General features: G+C 41.6%; 1 protein-coding gene across 3 annotated transcripts in view; it reads right to left on the bottom strand.

The window, feature by feature from the left end:
- Nucleotides 1-18922, bottom strand: part of NT5DC3 (5'-nucleotidase domain containing 3) — a 968426-nt gene that overhangs the window by 588927 nt on the left and 360577 nt on the right. For all 3 annotated transcript variants that reach the window (XM_044087848.1, XM_044087849.1, XM_044087847.1), the window contains exon 5: nucleotides 7050-7140. In XM_044087848.1, coding sequence (XP_043943783.1) covers nucleotides 7050-7140 — 91 coding nt within the window. The remainder of the gene's footprint in view (nucleotides 1-7049; nucleotides 7141-18922) is intronic.

The raw sequence follows: 18922 nt of genomic DNA, 5'->3' as shown, positions 1-18922 counted from the left end.
TCTGGAGCCACGCCTTCCGAGCCACTACCTGCATGAGTGGGTCGAAGGCGGAGACACCCAGGAGGTGGAGGGTCGGGATCCAAAGCCTCCAGGTATACCGACTCATCCTCGGAGGGGTCAATGGAGGCCAATTCCCCTCTGTTTGAGGAGCTCAAGGATGTCTGAAAATGAGACATCCTCAGAGGGGACCGAACCCTCCGACTCATCTAAGTCGGTATCAGATGTAGTAGACTCAGGGAGTCTGTGTGTTTCCTCTTACGTCCTCTTCCGAGGGGTTCCCCTGCAGGGTCAGGAGAAACCTCGGAAGAGGAGGAAATTCCCAGTGGGGAAACCTGGGGCGATGGATCCCTGGGCCTGAGAGCAAGAGGCTGGCAAGAGGCATCTGCAGGCACTGATGAGGGAGGAGCTAGAGGGATAGACCGTTGACCAGGCTCAGAGGCCAGGACACTCCTCATCACCTCAAAGGCTCCTCTCCCGGGAGACCTGAACACACCGCTCGAAGAAACAGGAATGGTCGGCTCCAAGGAGAGAGAAGGCTCGAGGCCGATGTCGGCGCCGAGCTTACCAAGCTCCGAGAGGGAGAGCGGGTCGGACAAGGGTCCGATGCCACTAGCCCCTCGGAGCCGACAGTGGAAACCCGACGACCGGATCCCTCCAAGGAAAGTCTCAAGGAGGAGATCGGAGCCGAGGATGACGGAGCGAAGGATGTATCGGCTCCGCATCGAAACAGTCTCTGTCCCAAAACTCTGGTGTGGAGTCGGAGGAGGAATCTCAAGAATTGGGGCTGTAGCCAAGTCTGCTGAGACGGGCTATGGAGCATTTGGGCCAGTGCCTGAGACTTCAACAGCCTGCTTACCACCCTCTCCAAATCGTGGTCAGACAGCCTGGAAGATCTCAAGATCGGCTCCGATGGCTCCGCCCGACAAAAGAGGAGACCCCGGAGCCGAGTGAATACTTAGTATCAAGGGGACCGGGATCTCTTACGGGCCGGAGCCATCGGAGCCGAAGTCCCTTGAACCCCAGATGGAGCCGAGGATCTCGGCCCGATGCTGATGAAGTGTCGGCTCCAGCCGAGCCGACAAGGCAACAGTAGTCAGGGTATCGGAGCCGGCCGCACCGAACCCACTACTCTAGCAGAAGAAGCATCGGCTCCAGCCGGAGCCGATATCGGGAGCCACCGAGGAGGCTTGGACACTGTAGCCTGAGCCTGTGGCTTAAGAGGTTTTCCTGCCCCTTGCTTAGAGGAGAACCTTCAGGTTTTAACAAACCTCGGAGGATCAGTTTGTTCCTCCTTTCCTGCAGGACTCTCTGGCTAAAGGCATCACACAAGCCACAGGAGTCCTGCAGGTGCAAAGGCCCCAGGCAATACACACAAGAAGTGTGACCGTCTGTCAGGGACATTTTCTGACAGCACTGGTCACACTTCTTGAAGCCTGAGACCTTGCCTTCCCTAGACATCCTAAAAGGATATACACAAACAGTCCCCACAAACACACAACTTAATCCCTACACAGACACACAGGAAGGGAATAACTTGGGGAACTAGGCCTGACTAAAACTTTAACTGAAAAACTATTTTAAAAGTTTAAAAAGGAAGGGAATAGGGTGGGCTGTACTAAATACAGGCTAACCTAACACTGAAGGGAAATTAACCCCTAACTAAACTTTTTTTCTTTTTTAACAAGAAAAACTTACCTCAGCTGGCAAAGGAGACCTCTTTCGCTAAGCGGCAAACGAGATCTGAGGTAGTTCCGCCTTGCATCATGGGATATAGGGTTGCCTCGAGCTGGTAAAAGGAGTTCTCGAGCTAAAGCTAGTGCCGAGGATCGGCTCCGAACCCATCCAGCAAGAATGAAGGCGAGATTGACAACTTAACATCATCTATTATTCAACCCAACAAAACTCCTCCTTTTTACCCAAAACACTTAATCTACAGAAATACACATTTACAATCTTTTCTCAGAAAATTACCATAACTGAAGCAGTACCCTAAACTATACTCTTAGGAATAACAATAGGGAACATGCTTAACTTTGATCTTTATATCCAGAACAACATAAAAAAATCATAAGAAACTTCTTACACACATCCACTAAAATTACCCTGGCCACCACCTATCTGTTACCCTCACTCTTACATGGTGTTCCTATTCTATAAAATCTCAACACCTCTCTAAAACTAAAACTTGAATCAAACTAAAAATTGCTAAATTTGCAAGTAGTGCAACCTGCTCTACCCATCACTTTCAGTCCTCAAGTCACTGAGTAGAGCTCTCACAGCACCTTAGCTATTTGTAACTTTATTTGCACATAAAATAATACATAAGCCATGACTGCTTAGGTCAGAAGATAATACATTTCTCCAAATCTACAAAGCCAATAAAACAGCAGGACAAAGTTTCTATTCCTACTCAGTGCCCAAAGAATGGAATACCCTACCTTGAAGATCCAACCCAAACACATTGACCTTTAAGCAAACACTAAAAGAATTTCTTACTAAATCCTGGATATGCCCCTGTTCACAAACCTGGATGAAATTCCTAACATATTTTACACTATCACTGTCTTACCTATGCTCTGCTTTCTAGATTTTCTCCAGCTGCTCACTGTTCCTTTTTTCTACTTCTACTTTCAGCCATCCCATTCTCTTATTCTTTCTATACCATTAACTAATGTTGGTTTCTGCAGAGTGCACTAATCACTCCAACTACATGAAAAGTACACTGTCCACTTCTAAATCCTCTCAGATATAAGGTAACTGTATTTTATTCCACTCTCACCTATGTTCATAGGTTCATAGGTTCATAGGTTCATAGGTTGGTACTAGGCTATCAGCCCTAGGGCCTATACAAGCCTAGCCATAACAATTCCCTGGCTATTTCTTCCCACCTTATTTACTTTCCTTAAAATTACAAATGTTACTATAATGTAATTTGCTACTATAATGTAAACTGTCTGTTCTACTATAACTAATGTATTTTTTACTAAATAAACTATGTGTTGTCTTGTGTAAACTTGATGCTGGAGCTTTTCTCCCAGGGCCTCTGCTGAAAATGAGTACTTTTGACCCAGCTGGTCTTTCCTAGTAAACAAATGTAAAAAAAAAATAAATTTGGTCTTTCAGCTATCCGTACCTTACCAGCACTCCTGAGACTGCAATATATACACAATAAGCCTTACTAAAACTGATTGCATTTCTCACAGATGTTAGGCAGAATGATGACACTGAAACCCTAGTAAGAAACGAACAAGGTGACATGAAATCAAAGCAGCATCTCTAGCAGGTTCAATCAGTCCTCACTGCTAGCAGGAAAAATAAGGAGGGAGGAGATGGCAGTCTTTTCAGCACAGGGTGTGCATTTGTAATAGCGATGCCACCTTTGCATCCTTCTGGTTCTTGACAGATAAGCCACACTCACTGCATAATGAAAACACACGCCTTGCTGAGGGTAGCCACAACCCTTTTAGCAAGCCACACCCAGTAGCATCAGTGTTTAACTGTCACATACAATGGTAGCATGGGCTGCCTTAGATGAGATGCAGTTCTAGGCAAATTGTTCCATGATACTCCCTACTCACTAGCTGCTAGTCCCCTGGCACACACTCCAGTGCTCCCCTGTTTTTCTGCCATCCTTGGCACCTCATACTACCCAGAGAACTTTTGTTTTCTCACACTTTCTCTTTATTCATTTTTTTCCTACATCTTAACAAGACATCCTAACTGGCCAACACTGTACTGTAGTAACTGTGAAGAAAAAAATAATTGTGCTAGGGATCTGAGGGCCACAAGGCTGTCAGAAGCTAAGTGATTCTAAATTATCTTAGGTGCATTTTAGCACTTTTCTCCACAACCCTTGGTCTACTGATGGCCCTAAAAAATCATGACTATTTTTTTCTTGTAAGGGAGAAATTATGGTCAAGGCTAATGAAACAGTAGTTGCCAATAAAGTGAACAGTATTTACCCATAAAATAGAAGAAAATGCCTGTGAGGGCACATAAATTATATCTGGGATGGCTGCCTTCTTCCCTAAGCCCCCTGCAAAAATAGTCTCTTTCTGTGTGTCTCCCTGTTGCTAGATTGGGATGAAATGACAAATGCCCATGGTCATATATTTCAAGTTACTTTTGTCATACATCTACACAGTGTGCCTCCTCCAGCCTAACCCCAAAAGACAGACACCTTATGTGTACCCTTTTAGAGACAACTATGATGAAAATGTAAGAACAAATACAAGACAGCAACATATTTCAGCCTCTTGCTGTCAGCTGTACATATGCAGCATGCCTCCTTTCTCTTATCCCAGGAAAACAGCCACCTGTACATACATTTAATTTCAATTTTGAATGCAGTGAAAACAAAAACACTAACATTAATTCATTCCTCTGTATTGCAATGATATAATATAGACCCTTTGGTGGTATTAGGAGGGGTGATACTCTGAATAAAACAGAAGTATCTTGGTATGAATGGATTAGTAGACTTAATGCACTAAATATACCTGGAATTAATGAGTCCTGATCCCTTAAGCCTGTTTTAAAGCAGAGGAGCTTGCATAATTGATTATGTGACTAATGCTAAATCTAAATTAACTAATTACTTTATAAAAGGAGTGCATGTTGGAGCCTTTTGAAATTACTTAATAAAGCGTTTGTACGTGAAGGCATTATTACATTTTTATTTTTGTCATGAACTATTCTGTTTATTTTGTTACAACTGATTTTTTTTAACAGTTAGTGCTTTCTGAGAACTATTTTATCCAAAAGTTAAAGTAATTGCCACACTGTCCCCAGCCAAGACAAATGCTAGAGTGACCTTCTGTGCACACATCTGCCATTTCGCTGATATTTCACTGGAAAATTAAAATTAAAGAAATAATGACCATATTATCCCTAGCCCTCACACAAACTCTGTGCTCATCTCTGACTGGGGTCAGTTTTAGACTAAGTGGGGCCCATGTAAAGGAGCCCAGTAAGCCAGGAATGACATCCCCAAACACATTATTAATCTATACTCCAGTACTAGAGTCCTATGCTCCAATAATAAACTTCTCCTGCAAATCATTAGACCTTACAACTCTGCTGGATCTTCCTTATACCCTAATTCCATAGCAAAAAAGTGGAACACTTTGCCCACTAACATAACTGCAATCTCCTCCTTAACCCTATTCACACAATCCCTAAAATCGCACTTACAAGCCAACTGGATATGTAACTGTAACTCTCCAGGCTAGACCTCTGGTCACACAGGATTACCTCTCTCACCTTTTTATCAGGCATTCAATCTTCCCTTTTGCCTGAAACTCTTTCTCTTCCTTCTGCTATCCATTCTTGTCCTATGCCTATACCCTAGAATATTCTCTATCGCTTCTACTCCACCTTTCCTACCTGTCATCTACCTTATCTACCTAAAGTGTGTCATTATTCTAACAGTAAAGTCTACCCTAAACTATCCCACCAGCTTCACATTTACAGCTTCAGCCTTCAAACTCAATGGCTTCTCAACTCACCTTGTTACAAATGTCTTTAATTGATCACTACCATTATGGTTTTATGTATTATGAAAGTATCTTGCTCTGTATCTGGGTATCGATGTAAAAGGAAAATGTGTTACTTCTGTAACTGTGAAATTATAATCGATAATACTTACGTTGTATGTGCTTTGTTATATGTGGAGAGTTTCTCCCCGGGCCTCTACTGAAAAAGGACTCGTGTCCAGTCAGACTTTCCCAGTAACCAAATGTAAAATAAATAAATAAATAAATATACAGTCAGTGATGCATTTTATGTCATATTTTTTTTACTTCCCTGAAGATTTATGTACACACCTGCCAATATTATGTTTAACACACAAACACACACATATTGGTCCTGTACACACCTGCCAATATAATGTTTAACACACAAACACACACATATTGGTCCTGCCCATGACAATCGAAGTCTATTAAAACACACACACACACACACACACACACACACACACACACACACACACACACACACACACACACACACACACACACATTCACATATGCATACTGGCACTGCCCCTGACAAGCCATGTCTATCAAAAGATACATGCACACACATACACATACACAGACACACACACACACACACACACACACACACACACACACACACACACATGTAGCATGCTTTCGACAGACAAACTGTATGAACATCTATTCACATATGACATGCATTTGGGGTGCTGGCACCCGAATACAACCCAAGGGACACATAAGTGGAGTCAGAGCCAGGACTCAGACAGGGAGATAAGCACTGTGAGATGGCAACAGTAGTCAGTGTGCCACAATACCAAAGTGTTTCTTTTCACAATCCTATCCAGACCAGATAGCCACTTAATTCAGTACATTCTGTACAATGATGATTGCCTGTTATGAACAGTGAAAGAAATTATGGGCAACTTGCTGATCTTATATACACTGATATACAATTCAGCACCCTACACACACACACACACACACACACACACACACACACACACACACACATACACACACACACGCGCGCGCCCGAGCACATGCACGTATAAGCAGACACATGCATAAATGAAGATAAATCCAAAAGAAACAGTAAACATTTTTGGAAATATACTTCAGTACTCTCAGAATGATACAAAATACCTCCCAGATACTCACCATAACCGGATTTCCTGACAAATACTCTGATTTCCTGACTGTCAGAAAAAAAAAACTGACAGGTAGTAGAGTAACAATAACAGATTGCTCTGTGAACCTTTTAAGTGATCTATGCACTTGATCACATTGTTAGGTCTGCCTGAAGACCTAAAAAAATTATAAGCATTGTGATAATTAACCTGTCCTGACCTAGTCGTTACAAACTATAAATGGCACTCATTCAGTCATGAGAAGGAAATGAGACAGATACAATATAGGCCAAGACTTTAAAAAAATTGTGCCGGGATAGTTAATTACGCATTCTAGTTTGAATACCATTCTACCAAAGACCTCACATTGTTTTCAGGAAATAAATAATTGAAAATGCATAAACATTTAACTTACTTGTCCATAAAAATCACTCATTTGTTCCAAAGGGACATGTGAACCTTCATACATGGCAATGACCTCTTCATCTGGAATGGCATGTAGCCCTCTGCAAATATTACAATAATTATGTTTCAAAGGTTACATCTTAAGTGCAATATTTAGCATACATATTATAAATCTATATCACTTCTTACATAACACTTTCCAGTAACGACAGCACAGAGTTAATTTTCTGAACATTTTTTATCAGTATTTTATCAGTCACAGAGACAGCCCAATGTGATTAAGACATCTGTCCCATCTCCCTCACCCCATTTAGTGGGCCAAGAGAACTAAGAACAACACAAAGTACAACATATTCTCAACACTTAACCAACAACAGTAAGCCATTTACACATACAGGAAGAAGCAGTTTCCTGCGGTAGCGCTAACATTGTTAGGTTCTTTAACTGTTATTCTGTAACAGTACATTTTCTGAAACAGTTAAGTCACATAGTGAGAAATAAAAAAAAACAGATAATTAAAGACAAAGAAAATATAAAATTTGAATGCAAAATTAATGCAACCTGAGTGAGGCATAAAAAATTATGCAGAAATTATGCAAAAAAATTGTTAATGGAGGTCTCTGCTAATCAGTAAGACATAAAAAGTCATCTGGGTCTCAATGACAAGGTCTACTTGGAAAACATTAACTAAAGTTGGTGGCAAAAGGGATCCTCAACTAGAACAGCACCACCATGGCTTCATGTAAGACAAAAGGCATGGAGGAAGACAGAGATCTTAATGGACAGTTTTTTTCAGTGACAACACAAGGGTGTGTCAGTATTCTGGGGAAGGTGACAGAGGACCAAACCATAACAAAGTAATGCAAAGTTCCTAGTCTAGGGCATGCAATATGTCAGCATTTCATATTTCAAGCCACAATATCCACCCAGTTAATAAAAGTAGAAGATGTCTGCTAATAACTGTATCAGTGTGTGTGTGTGTGTGTGTGTGTGTGTGTGTGTGTGTGTGTGTGTGTGTGTGTGTGTGTGTGTGTGTGTGTGTGTACTTTTAGGAGGCTATCCAAGGGCTTGCACAAGTGTATAAATACTGAGCACATGGGAGCCTGACTGCCATTTTGTAGTTATCTGTTGAGATGTAAGCATATATGCATGTAAGGTCTGTCTTTGTTCATATTTTATGATGTTGCTATCCATCCTGATATGTTTCTATGTATTAAAGCATCTAAACCAAATACCCCGCCTGCTTGTCATCTATGTTAGAGAAGGACAAGCAACATGGTGTCAGAAGCGGCATGTCTAAAGGGCATGATGTTAGAGGTGGCATGGCTAAAATGACTTTAAGGCACTTACTTGGAACTGGTAGAATATAGAGGAGTGAATCATCCTTACAATCTGCATACATCGCAAAACAGGCCAGAAACAAATTTCAGATATTAAAACTTGCTCAGCACTATTTCTTATTTGCAAAATATGAAACGAGGCATACAAACCATTCTAAATGATATTCGTATAAACCAATATGTACGACATTGATAAAAATATTTGAATTACTATGGAAAATGTTTGAAATAAAGTCAGAATTGCATAAAATGAATAAAATAAAGGGAAACAACTACATTTTCGCAAAACATGTATTTTTCATATTAAGCAAAGATATCCGAGTTATCAGAAGTGTATAAAGTGTTTGCATGTTTGTGCGGTGTTACAATAAAATTATTTCACAGAATACAGCCATTACAGGGCATATTTCGAAAAGTACAGTATTTCAACGTGTTTATTGTGCATTTGAATGTTATTACAAGCTCAAAGAACAGTCTGTTCGTACATAATTACAAGGGCCATATTTTCCGTGTATTTGTACATACTTTGTGGGCATGGCAGACAAACTTTGAAAACCCAGTGCACTTGTGTTTGGCAGTAATATTGCTGAGACTGGAGAGTGTTTGAGCAAGAGTACGACATTTTCATACAGGCTGCATTTTTTGATAAAGATGACGATACAAAGGCATTTATTCTACTTAATTTAACTGGGTCAGAAGCCATAGAAAGGGAACGCTCATTCGTGTATGCAGCTGCTATCTATACAGGAGAGGGGGGGGAACCATCGTACTTTTCTACTGGCTGAGCCAAGGGAGGACTCAGAGTGCTTAAAACATAAATTTAGAGAAATGTGTAACCCCCAGACAAATGTTACTATGAAAAGGCACTTACTTTATACAAGGGATCAAAAACCTGGTGAAAACTTTGCAGCATACATAACTGACCTGAGAAATACAGCTAAAACATGCATATTTAGTGGTTTAAGGGATACATTGATAAAAGACAGACTTGCATGTGGTATAAAAGATGATGCTGTGAGAAAGATTTTGCTTCATGACAGTGATTTAACTTTGAATAAGGCCACTGAGATTTGTCAGATATACGACCTCACAGAAAAGCACACAAATATGCTTACAAATGAGAATAACTCTATAAGGCATAGTAATAAAGCTCATGTTGATAGTATGCAGCACGTAGTTAAAAGAAACAGGCCCAAGCACATGGCACCAACCGTAGCCCCTGCAACATTCACTGTTAAACCCCAGAACTTTCCAGCAAATTGCAGAGTTTACACAGTCTTGGTGAAGCATAAGAATGAGTCAGCAAACTCAAAGCATGGGCACCAACCTAGTTTCATTGCCAACTGTCATAACTGGGGTGGAAGTCATGAATCTAAAAGGGAGAAATGTTTAGCTTTTGGTCAGCAATGCCACAAATGCAATAAATGGAATAATTTCAAAAGGTTTTGTAAATCAGAAGGCCCACATTCTTTTATTAAGAGGGAACATTTTAGGAAACAAGTTGATCAATTAAAGTTATAACACAGGGTCGCAGGCTACTCTTTATTTCGATGGTGTGTCAGTGTTTCATGAAAGTTAATGCAGTTGACTTAAGGGCAAAGAATGAAGTATTTTGTACTGTTCGGATAAATGGCAAACTCATAGAGCTCAAAGTTGATACAGGTTCCAAGTGCAATATTATGTCTGCAGAAACATTTACTAGAGTGTGTAATGGTGAAAGGCTTGATTTGGCAAGGTGTGCAAAGCTTGTTGCTTATGGAGGTGAAGGAATTCAGACTGAAGGCTCAGTAGTGCTTTCATGTTACTCTGCTGGGAAATGTTATGACTTATTATTTTATGTGGTCAAGAGGCATGTCCAGTCATTATTAGGACTCAGATACAGTTGAAAATGGAATTGCTTTCATTTAATAAGGAAGTCCACCAAGTCAGCTTAAAAGACCATTACTCTAATTTGGCCCAGCACATTTTTTCTACCTATGCTGATCTTTTCAAAGACGAACTAGGCAAGCTTCCAGATGTATACTCCATGAAGTTAGACCCAGAAGTCAGTCCAGTTATCAAGGCCAGCTCAAAAAGCTCCAATAGGCATGCAGGACAGAATTAGATAAAATGGTGTGATAAGGTGTGATTTGTCCAATTACAACTTCAACTGAGTGGGTATCTTCCATGGTGGCAGCTCATAAGAAAAGCTGAGATGACATCAGAATATGTACTGATTGACGAGATTTGAACAAAGCACTAAAAAGACCTCATCATTCAATGCGCACAGTCGAAGAAGTCACAGCCTTGATGCCAAATGCCACTGTTTTTTCTGTCTTAGATGCAAACAGTTCATTTTGGGAAATTCAGCTTGACAAAAAAATCGTCATTGCTCACTACTTTCAGTACTCCATTTGGCAGGTACAGATTTTTGAGAATGCCATTTGGGATAAAGTCTGCAAGTGAACGTGCAATGCAGCAACTATGTTCTGGGTATACTTGTACTAGTATAGTAGACAACATACTAGTAGCAGGTAAAGGTGAAGCTGAACTTGACAGAAACCTCAGAAAAGTTCTAGAAAGGGCACGTCAAGTGAATATGAAGCTCAAGCTACACAAATGCAAATTCAGGCGACAAGAAGTTACTTATGTTGGTCATTTATTTACTAGTCTAGGCCTACGACCAGACCCTTCTAAGCAAACAGCCATTCTCGAGATGCCAGCTTCAGACAATGTTCAAGCCTTGCAACGTTTACTTAGAATGGTCAACTACCTAAGCATGTTCATTCCAGACTTCAGCCAACTTTCATTACCGCTTAGAGAGCTGACACATAAATATGTATCCTGGTCTTGGTTAGAGCAACACCAAAGAGCATCTGATGTCCTGAAACAGAGAACTGCAAGTCCCCCAACTCTCAGGTACTATGATGTTCACAAGTTAGTTACACTTTCTTGTGATGCTTCGAAATTTGGTCTTGGTGCAGTCATTCTACAAGAGGATCAACCTGTTGCTTATGCGTCGAGAACTCTTAACCAAACTGAAATGCAGTATGCCCAGATCGAGAAAGAGCTTTTGGCAATTGTGTTTGCATGTTCAAAGTTCCATGATTATGCTTATGGTAGACCTATCCAGATCGAAACAGACCACCAACCTCTATTCACTATCTTAAGAAAGCCTATGCATTCAGCTCCAGACAGACTACAATGTATGATGCTGAGATTGTAAAAGTACAATTTCAATCCTGTCTACAAGAAAGGCAAACGTCTTTATCTTGCGGATACATTATCCAGATCACCCAGAAATGCCACAGAACAGCATGAGAATGAGAACCTTGATTCTGAAGTGCTGGAAGTGAGAAATTTTTCTTCCACACATCTTGATGAGCTGAGAAATCACACAGCCACAGATCCAGTTTTACAAAGGCTCAACCACTTTGTCAATCAAGGATGGTCATCAAACCAATCTACTTTACCTCAAGAAGTGCAACCTTATTTTCCATACAGAGGTGAGATTTTGTCTGACAAAGGTATCATTATGAAAGGTCCAAAAATAATTGTTCCAAAGTCCTTACAACCTAAGTACATTACTATCTTGCATTGTTATCACCCAGGAACCAATTCCATCAAAAGAAGCATGAGAGAGCTAGTATTTTGGCCTTCTATGTCACAAGACATTGAGAGAGCACTTTCATCTTGTTCTTTCTGCAATAGTACTATGCCACATCAACAGAAGGAATCACCGCAGCTAAACCAGATTCTGAATTTCCTTAGTCGACAGTAGTCACTGATATCTTCTAGTGGTATGGTTAACATCATTTGGTGTTAGTAGACTCTTACTCCAATTGGTTCAAGATTGACTTACTTCGTAATCTAGCATCCAGTACTGTCATTATTAAGTTGAAGAGTCATTTTGCAGTACATGGTAGTCTGCACAGTTATTTCTGACAATGGCACGCAGTTTATAAGCCAACAGTTCAAAAGATTTGCTGAAGAATGGGACTTTACTCATGTCACAAGTAGTCCTGAGTACCCACAGTCAAATGGTTTGGCAGAACATGAAGTTCACAATGCAAAACAGTTACTTGAGAAGTCAAAACGAGACAACGGTGATGTTTTCCTGAATCTCTTGAATCTCAGAAATGTTCCTTGTGTCTTGGTTCACATTCTCAGAGACTTCTGTCGAGACAAACCAGAACCACATTACCCATCAGTAGTCAACTGTTTGTTCCATGTATCAAGAACAACAGATCAGTGAAAAGCAATCTGTTGAAAAAGCGTTTAACCCAGAAGTCCTACTACGATAAGATCAGCAAACCGCTCAATCCATTACGAGAAGGAGAAATGGTAACGATGGAAATGTCCAAAGGTTATGATCGGATTGGTGTCACGAGGAGTATTTGCCTAGAGCCGAGATCATACACTGTGGAATCAGAAGGAGCAGACTTTAGGCGGAATCGGAAACATTTGAGACCAGTGCCCGAGCCTATACCACAGCAGACAGCCTGCGAGAAAGACTCTATCTCAGAGTGAGTAGTCCAGTGTTCCAATTCCTGAGGAAGTTCCAGAGGACATTCGTGTTCCTATGATGAATCCAGAAGTTCCTTATATGAGTTGTTCACCGACGACTGTCCCTGTTGCTAAATTTGGTCCAGACTGTTATGTTCTGAGATATGATCGCATCTCTAAACCCAGTAAAAGATACAAAGTAACTTGGACATGAACATTGTGTTTTGTTTCTAATGTTTATAGTAATGCATGTCTAACTCTAATATTGTTTTTACAAAGGGCAATCTTTTTAAAAGGGAGGATGTAGATCAATGTATGTGTATGTACAGCTATCTAAGCGATTGCACAAGTGTATAAATACTGAGCATGTGTGAGCCTGACTGCCACTTTGTAGTTAGCTGTTAAGATGTAAGCATGTACGCATGAATGTATGTAAGGTCTATCTGTTAACCAGTTTGTTCATATTTTATGATGCTGCTATCCATTCTGATGTGTTTACATGTATTAAAGCAACTAAATGAAATATGTTGCCTGCTTGTCATCTATGTTAGAGAAGGATGAGCGACAATAACATTGCAACTATCCTACACAGAAACTATATTATATTTTATGACATTTTGCTGCCAACCAGAAATCACAGCCTTCTGCTAGGTTTCAAGATCAAAACTTAATTTGTTTGTAGAATGACCTCAGTGCATTTTTACTTTGTTTGAATATTAACTCTTGCCTGTGATGTTACTAAAAGCTGATTTACACTTTAACTGCACTGAAATGTGGCTCTTGTGTTGTTTCCCTGCAGAAAGTCAGACTCAGTGGTCCAACAGTACAAAGGTGCTGCTTTGCCCATGGCAAAGCACCTGGATAAGTTGCTGGTATAAAAACGCCACTACTGCACATGGTAAATCTGTTCTTCCTTAACAGACTTACATGCTTTATCTAGAATAATCAAGTCCATAGGCTTCAAGCTGCTGACTGGTTAGGCCATTTCACAAAGGGAAAGTACTCCACATTAAGTCTCAATGAAATATAATCACATATTTGTTTATTTTTTTCTATGCTCTGTCCTTAGAATTCAAAATGGGTTTTCAACCGTCAGTGTTTTAGTTTCACAATTATATTGCACAAACAATAATGTCTGACAGGGTGGTTATTATATGGGAGGTAACAGACTGCCCAGGAATTTTGTGAGGCCTGATGCTTCAAGCAACATTTAACAATCTGTATACTTTCTTCCACAGGGATTTTACTCACTCTTTACTGTCTGTTGCCTATCAGTATGCTTTCTTGTTTAAAGATTTGATTCTTGTTTCTTTCCTACTTTGTCACAGGCCCATGTCTTGGTAGAAAGGGATCCGCAGAACTAATCCCCTGTTTTCTTATTAAATAAAACAGGAAAATGAAGAAAATAAACACAAAAATGAGTGGGCAAAGGTAAACAGAAAAAAAAGCACCGGTAGTCCAAGCCCTGTGACTGAAGCCAAATGGGAATAAAGTATGGTACATCAATAAATAAACCTCCTAACATGTCCCCTGCAGGTAGTCAGCTAATGAAAACTCAAAAAGTCACCTGTTCAGGTGTGTGTACCGCTTACCAATTAAAAAGATTGCACACACTTGTAGAAAAGCATTTCCAGCAAGATCTCATCCACTCCTGCAGTTCTACCACCACAGAACTGTTTATATGTAGAAAAACCTCATCTACAGAGACTGACCAGTCCACAAAATTGTTTCTGACACTGCCTCCTAAACAAGGGTATTGCATTGTGTCAAGGTGTTCCTCAAAGAGGTCCTTCCATAACCCCACATTGTCCCCAGATAAGGTCAGTGTTTCTTTACTCTTTGATGCTTGGAAACTGTTGTGATACCCTTCCTTAGTTACCAGATGGTTTGCCAGAGGATCCGTTTGACACCACCCAAAAGACCTTCGTTACAGCCTCTCCAAAATTCTTCCCACACAAAGGCGTTCACTACAGAGACTGCTACAGTTGCTTCCTTCTTATCCTCGGTACCTGTCAGTAAGCTCTGTAGTTCACCCTGCTCTCACTACGTGGAAATCCTCTTTATGGTATTAGCTTCCCTCACTGTTGGTGCCCACAAGTGGGCTCTACAGTCAGCACCATGATAAGCACTACATATTTTTCAACTGCAGCTCCTTAATGTCACCAGTTCTACTCATGTCTTCAAACTCCACATCCTCAACCTCCTTTAGTATAAAAGGAAGACTCTTCCGGGAGGAGATGAGGGGGAGGAGTTGAACTCATGCCACAGAGAAGCATCTACCAAAGCATCTATCTATCTAACTATCTACATATCTATCTACCTTGTTATTTTTCTATACTTTCTTTTTCCAAGCTAGGAAATTCAGTTTGACTGCTAGGCAGAGAATGAATTATGCCCTAGGTGGGCACAACAGTTTTTTCCTGTTTGTATTATCCATCAGAAATAATAAAGTACTGAAAACCCACTTTGTTCCACTCTTCCAGTTACTAAACATCACATATATAGGTTCATAGTTGGTACTAGGCTATCGGCCCTAGGGCTTATACAAGCCTAGCCATAACAATTCCCTGGCTGTTTCTTCACACACAATTTACTTCCCTGAACCCCTGTCTAGCAGGGTGACTGACGTGATCCCCGGGGTGAATTTCCTTTCTCCCATCCAATCGTCAAAGTTCCCTTTGAAGAGGGCCAAAGAGGCGCTCTGCTTGACATGTATGGGCAGTCTATTCCAGAGTCTGGGGAGTCTCTGGGTCAGGAACCTATCCCTCCAGCATTTTTTGTTTATTGTGATGGCAAGGTTTAGATCCCTGGGGCATGTGGCTCTGGGGGATTGGGATTTCTTTAAGTGTAGCATGTCCAGCAGCTCTGGGTTTGACATGGCCTTGTATGTTAAGCAGAGATCATCTACGAGTACCCGATATGCGACAGAGTATAGCTGGAGTTATTAAGGCAGTCAGCATACGGAATCTGCTTTAGACCTGTGATTCTCTTAGTGAGGTATTTCTGCGGCTTTTCCAATTCTTGCAGATGTCTTGAGAAGTATACCAAATGGGGAGTTGTATTCTATAATGGGTCTAATGAGGGATGAGTACAGTGGGACAATGACCTCCTTTTTTCTGGATGAAAAGCCCTTAGTGATGAGGTGTGCCACATAGAAGGATTTCCTGAGTGTTGTGGTGATGTGGTTATCGAAGGTGAGACCACTGTCCACCTGTGTTCCTAAGTCTCTTCTCACACTTTCAGTGTTTAGTGTACTGCCACCTATGTGGTAATTCACAGGTATATGTTTTTTTCCCAAAGGGGATAACTATACATTTCTTGGCACTGAGCTTGAGCCCATGGCTCTGGCACCAAGCATCAGTTTCTGTAAGGCCCTTTTGTAGAGTATCCACATCATTTGGGGATTCAGTAATGGCTCCCAGTTTTCAGTCTTCTGCAAACTTTGTTAGCCAGAGTCCTTAAGTGTTGGCCTGTACTTCAGAGAAGTAGATGCCAAACAAGAGCGGTCCCAGGACTGAACCCTGAGGTACTCCATTTGTCACTTGTCTGGAGCTGGATTTGGAGTCAGCTACTTTTACAGTGTGGGTTCTGTCAGTAGGCCAGTTGGCATCCCATCGAGTGACATAGGGATTAATGCCCAGCTTAGTAAGTTTATCTATGATTCCAGAGTGAGGGATGGTGTCAAAGGCCTTGTTGAGGTCCAGATAAGCTGTGTGAACCGCCTTATCCTCGTCCACGGCTCTGGAGACTGATTTTAAAAAGTCAATCAGGTTCAGGAGACAAGATCGGCCCTTCACAAACCGAAACTGAGTGGGGTCCAGTGTTTGAGGGTTGCCAGTGTCTTTGTTTATAAGTTCCATGATAAAATGTTCCATGGCCTTGCAGATCAGGCTCATTAGACTGATGGGGTGGTAGTTCCCAGGATCCAAGGTGGATCCCCCCTTGTGGAGTGGGATAACTGTAGCTGTGCGCCACTCAATGGGCATGAAGCCTGTGGTGAGGGTATGATTAAACATGAAGCCAATCTGGTGGTCTCCTGCCATAAACAAACTGTACAACAGAAGAAAGAAACTGTTACAAAAAAGGAGTAAAATCCCATGATTGGAGGAATTGCGTGGTCAGCCTCAGTAAGAAGCTGAGATCCTTCATAAAATCCTCCAAAGCTAGTTAAGAAAACAAAATTGCCACTGATTCTAAAGACAACCACAAAGCATTCTATAGCTATGTCAAGAATCTCAATGGCAACACTCAGATCTGCTCTGGGTTACAGTGCAATGGCACTAAATATACAGAACCAACTGATATTGCCAACATCCTGGCAGATAGGTTCAGTGCTAACTTTACCCCTCTCTCACCCGCTAAAGGGCCCATCTCTATACTGGAAGAATACAAAGTTCCTGTAATCATGGCTGCACAGGTAAAAAATGCACTCTACAAAGCCAAAAACACAGCATCCATGGGACCTGACAACATCGCAGGCTGCGTTCTACATGAACTACAGAACGAACTGGCACCCCACCCAAGTACCATGTTCAATCATAGCCTCACCTCAGGCTTTGTGCCCACTGAATGGCACACAGCAACGGTTATCCCACTCCACAAGGGGGGAGCTACCATGGACCCTGGAAACTACCGCCCCGTCAGCCTGACGAGCCTGGTTTGCAAGGCTGTGGAACGTATCATTATGGAACTTATAAACAATGACACTGGTAATCTCCAAACTCAAGACCCAACCCAGTTCGGGTTTGTAAAAGGCAGATCATGTCTCCTAAACCTGATAGACTTCTTTGAAGCGGTCACCAAAGCCGCAGATGAGGGTAAGGAGGTTCACACAGCCTATCTAGATCTCGCCAAGGCTTTCGACACCATCCCCCACTCTGGAATTATAGATAAACTCACTAAACTAGGTATAAATCCCTATGTCACAAGATGGGTTGCCAACTGGCTCACTGACAGACCCCACATTGTGAAAGTAGCAGACTCTAAATCCAACTTCAGACCAGTGACAAGTGGAGTACCACAGGGTTCAGTCCCGGGTCCTCTTCTGTTTATCTACTTCTCTGAAGTACAGGCTAACACAGAAGGTCTTTGGCTAACAACGTTTGCAGATGACTGCAAACTAGGAGCCATAATCAAAACTCCAAATGATGTGGACATCCTACAAAAGGGCCTCACTGAGAAAGATGCCTGGTGTCAAAGCCATGGCCTCAAGCTCAATGCCAAAAAATGTATTGTCATCCCTTTTGGTAAAACCTCTGTACCTATGAACTACCAACTACTTAACACCAAAACTGTGATAAGAGACCTTGGGACGCAGGTGGACAGTAGTCTCTCCTTTGATAATCACATCGCCACAGTAGTCAGTAAAATCCTTCTACGTGGCACACCTCATCACAAAAGGTTTCTCATCCAGGAAAAAAAGAGGTCATTGTTCCCCTCTACTTATCACTCATTAGACCCATTATAGAGTACAACGCCCCTTTTGGTATGTACCTCACAAGACATCTACAACAACTGGAAAGGCCGCAGAAATACCTCACAAAGAGGATTACCGGCCTCAAACAGATGCCTTTCGCAGACCGTCTCAAAAAACTCCAGCTTTACTCTGTCGCATATCGCCTACTCAGAGGCGATCTCTGCCTAACATACAAAGCTATGTCAAACCCAGAGCTGTTGGACATGCTCCACGTAAAGAAATTCCAATCTCTCCGAGCTATACACTCTGGGGACCTAAACCTTGTCACCACAATAAACAGAACATGCTGGAGGGATAGATTCCGGTCCCAGAGACTTCCCATACTCTGGAACAAACTACTTATCTATATCAAACAAAGCTCCTCATTAGCACTCTTCAAGAAAAATCTTGATGATTCAATGGGAGATAGTAAATTCACCCCGGGGATCAATTCTGTGGCTCTGCTTGACAGGGGCACAGGAAAATAATTTTCTTGGGTGGCAAAAGCCAGGGTACCATTTGGCTAGGCTTATATAGGCCCTAGGGCCAACAGCCTAGTACCTACCTATGAACCTATGAACTTAGGTGAGGTGCCAGTTCGTT

This window comes from Protopterus annectens, chromosome 11.part0 (genome assembly GCF_019279795.1).
Source record: "Protopterus annectens isolate FY-2018-M chromosome 11.part0, PAN1.0, whole genome shotgun sequence".
NCBI lineage: Eukaryota > Metazoa > Chordata > Ceratodontiformes > Protopteridae > Protopterus > Protopterus annectens.
The sequence above is the reverse complement of the archived record's forward strand: the minus strand, read 5'-3'. Positions and strand labels throughout refer to the sequence as shown.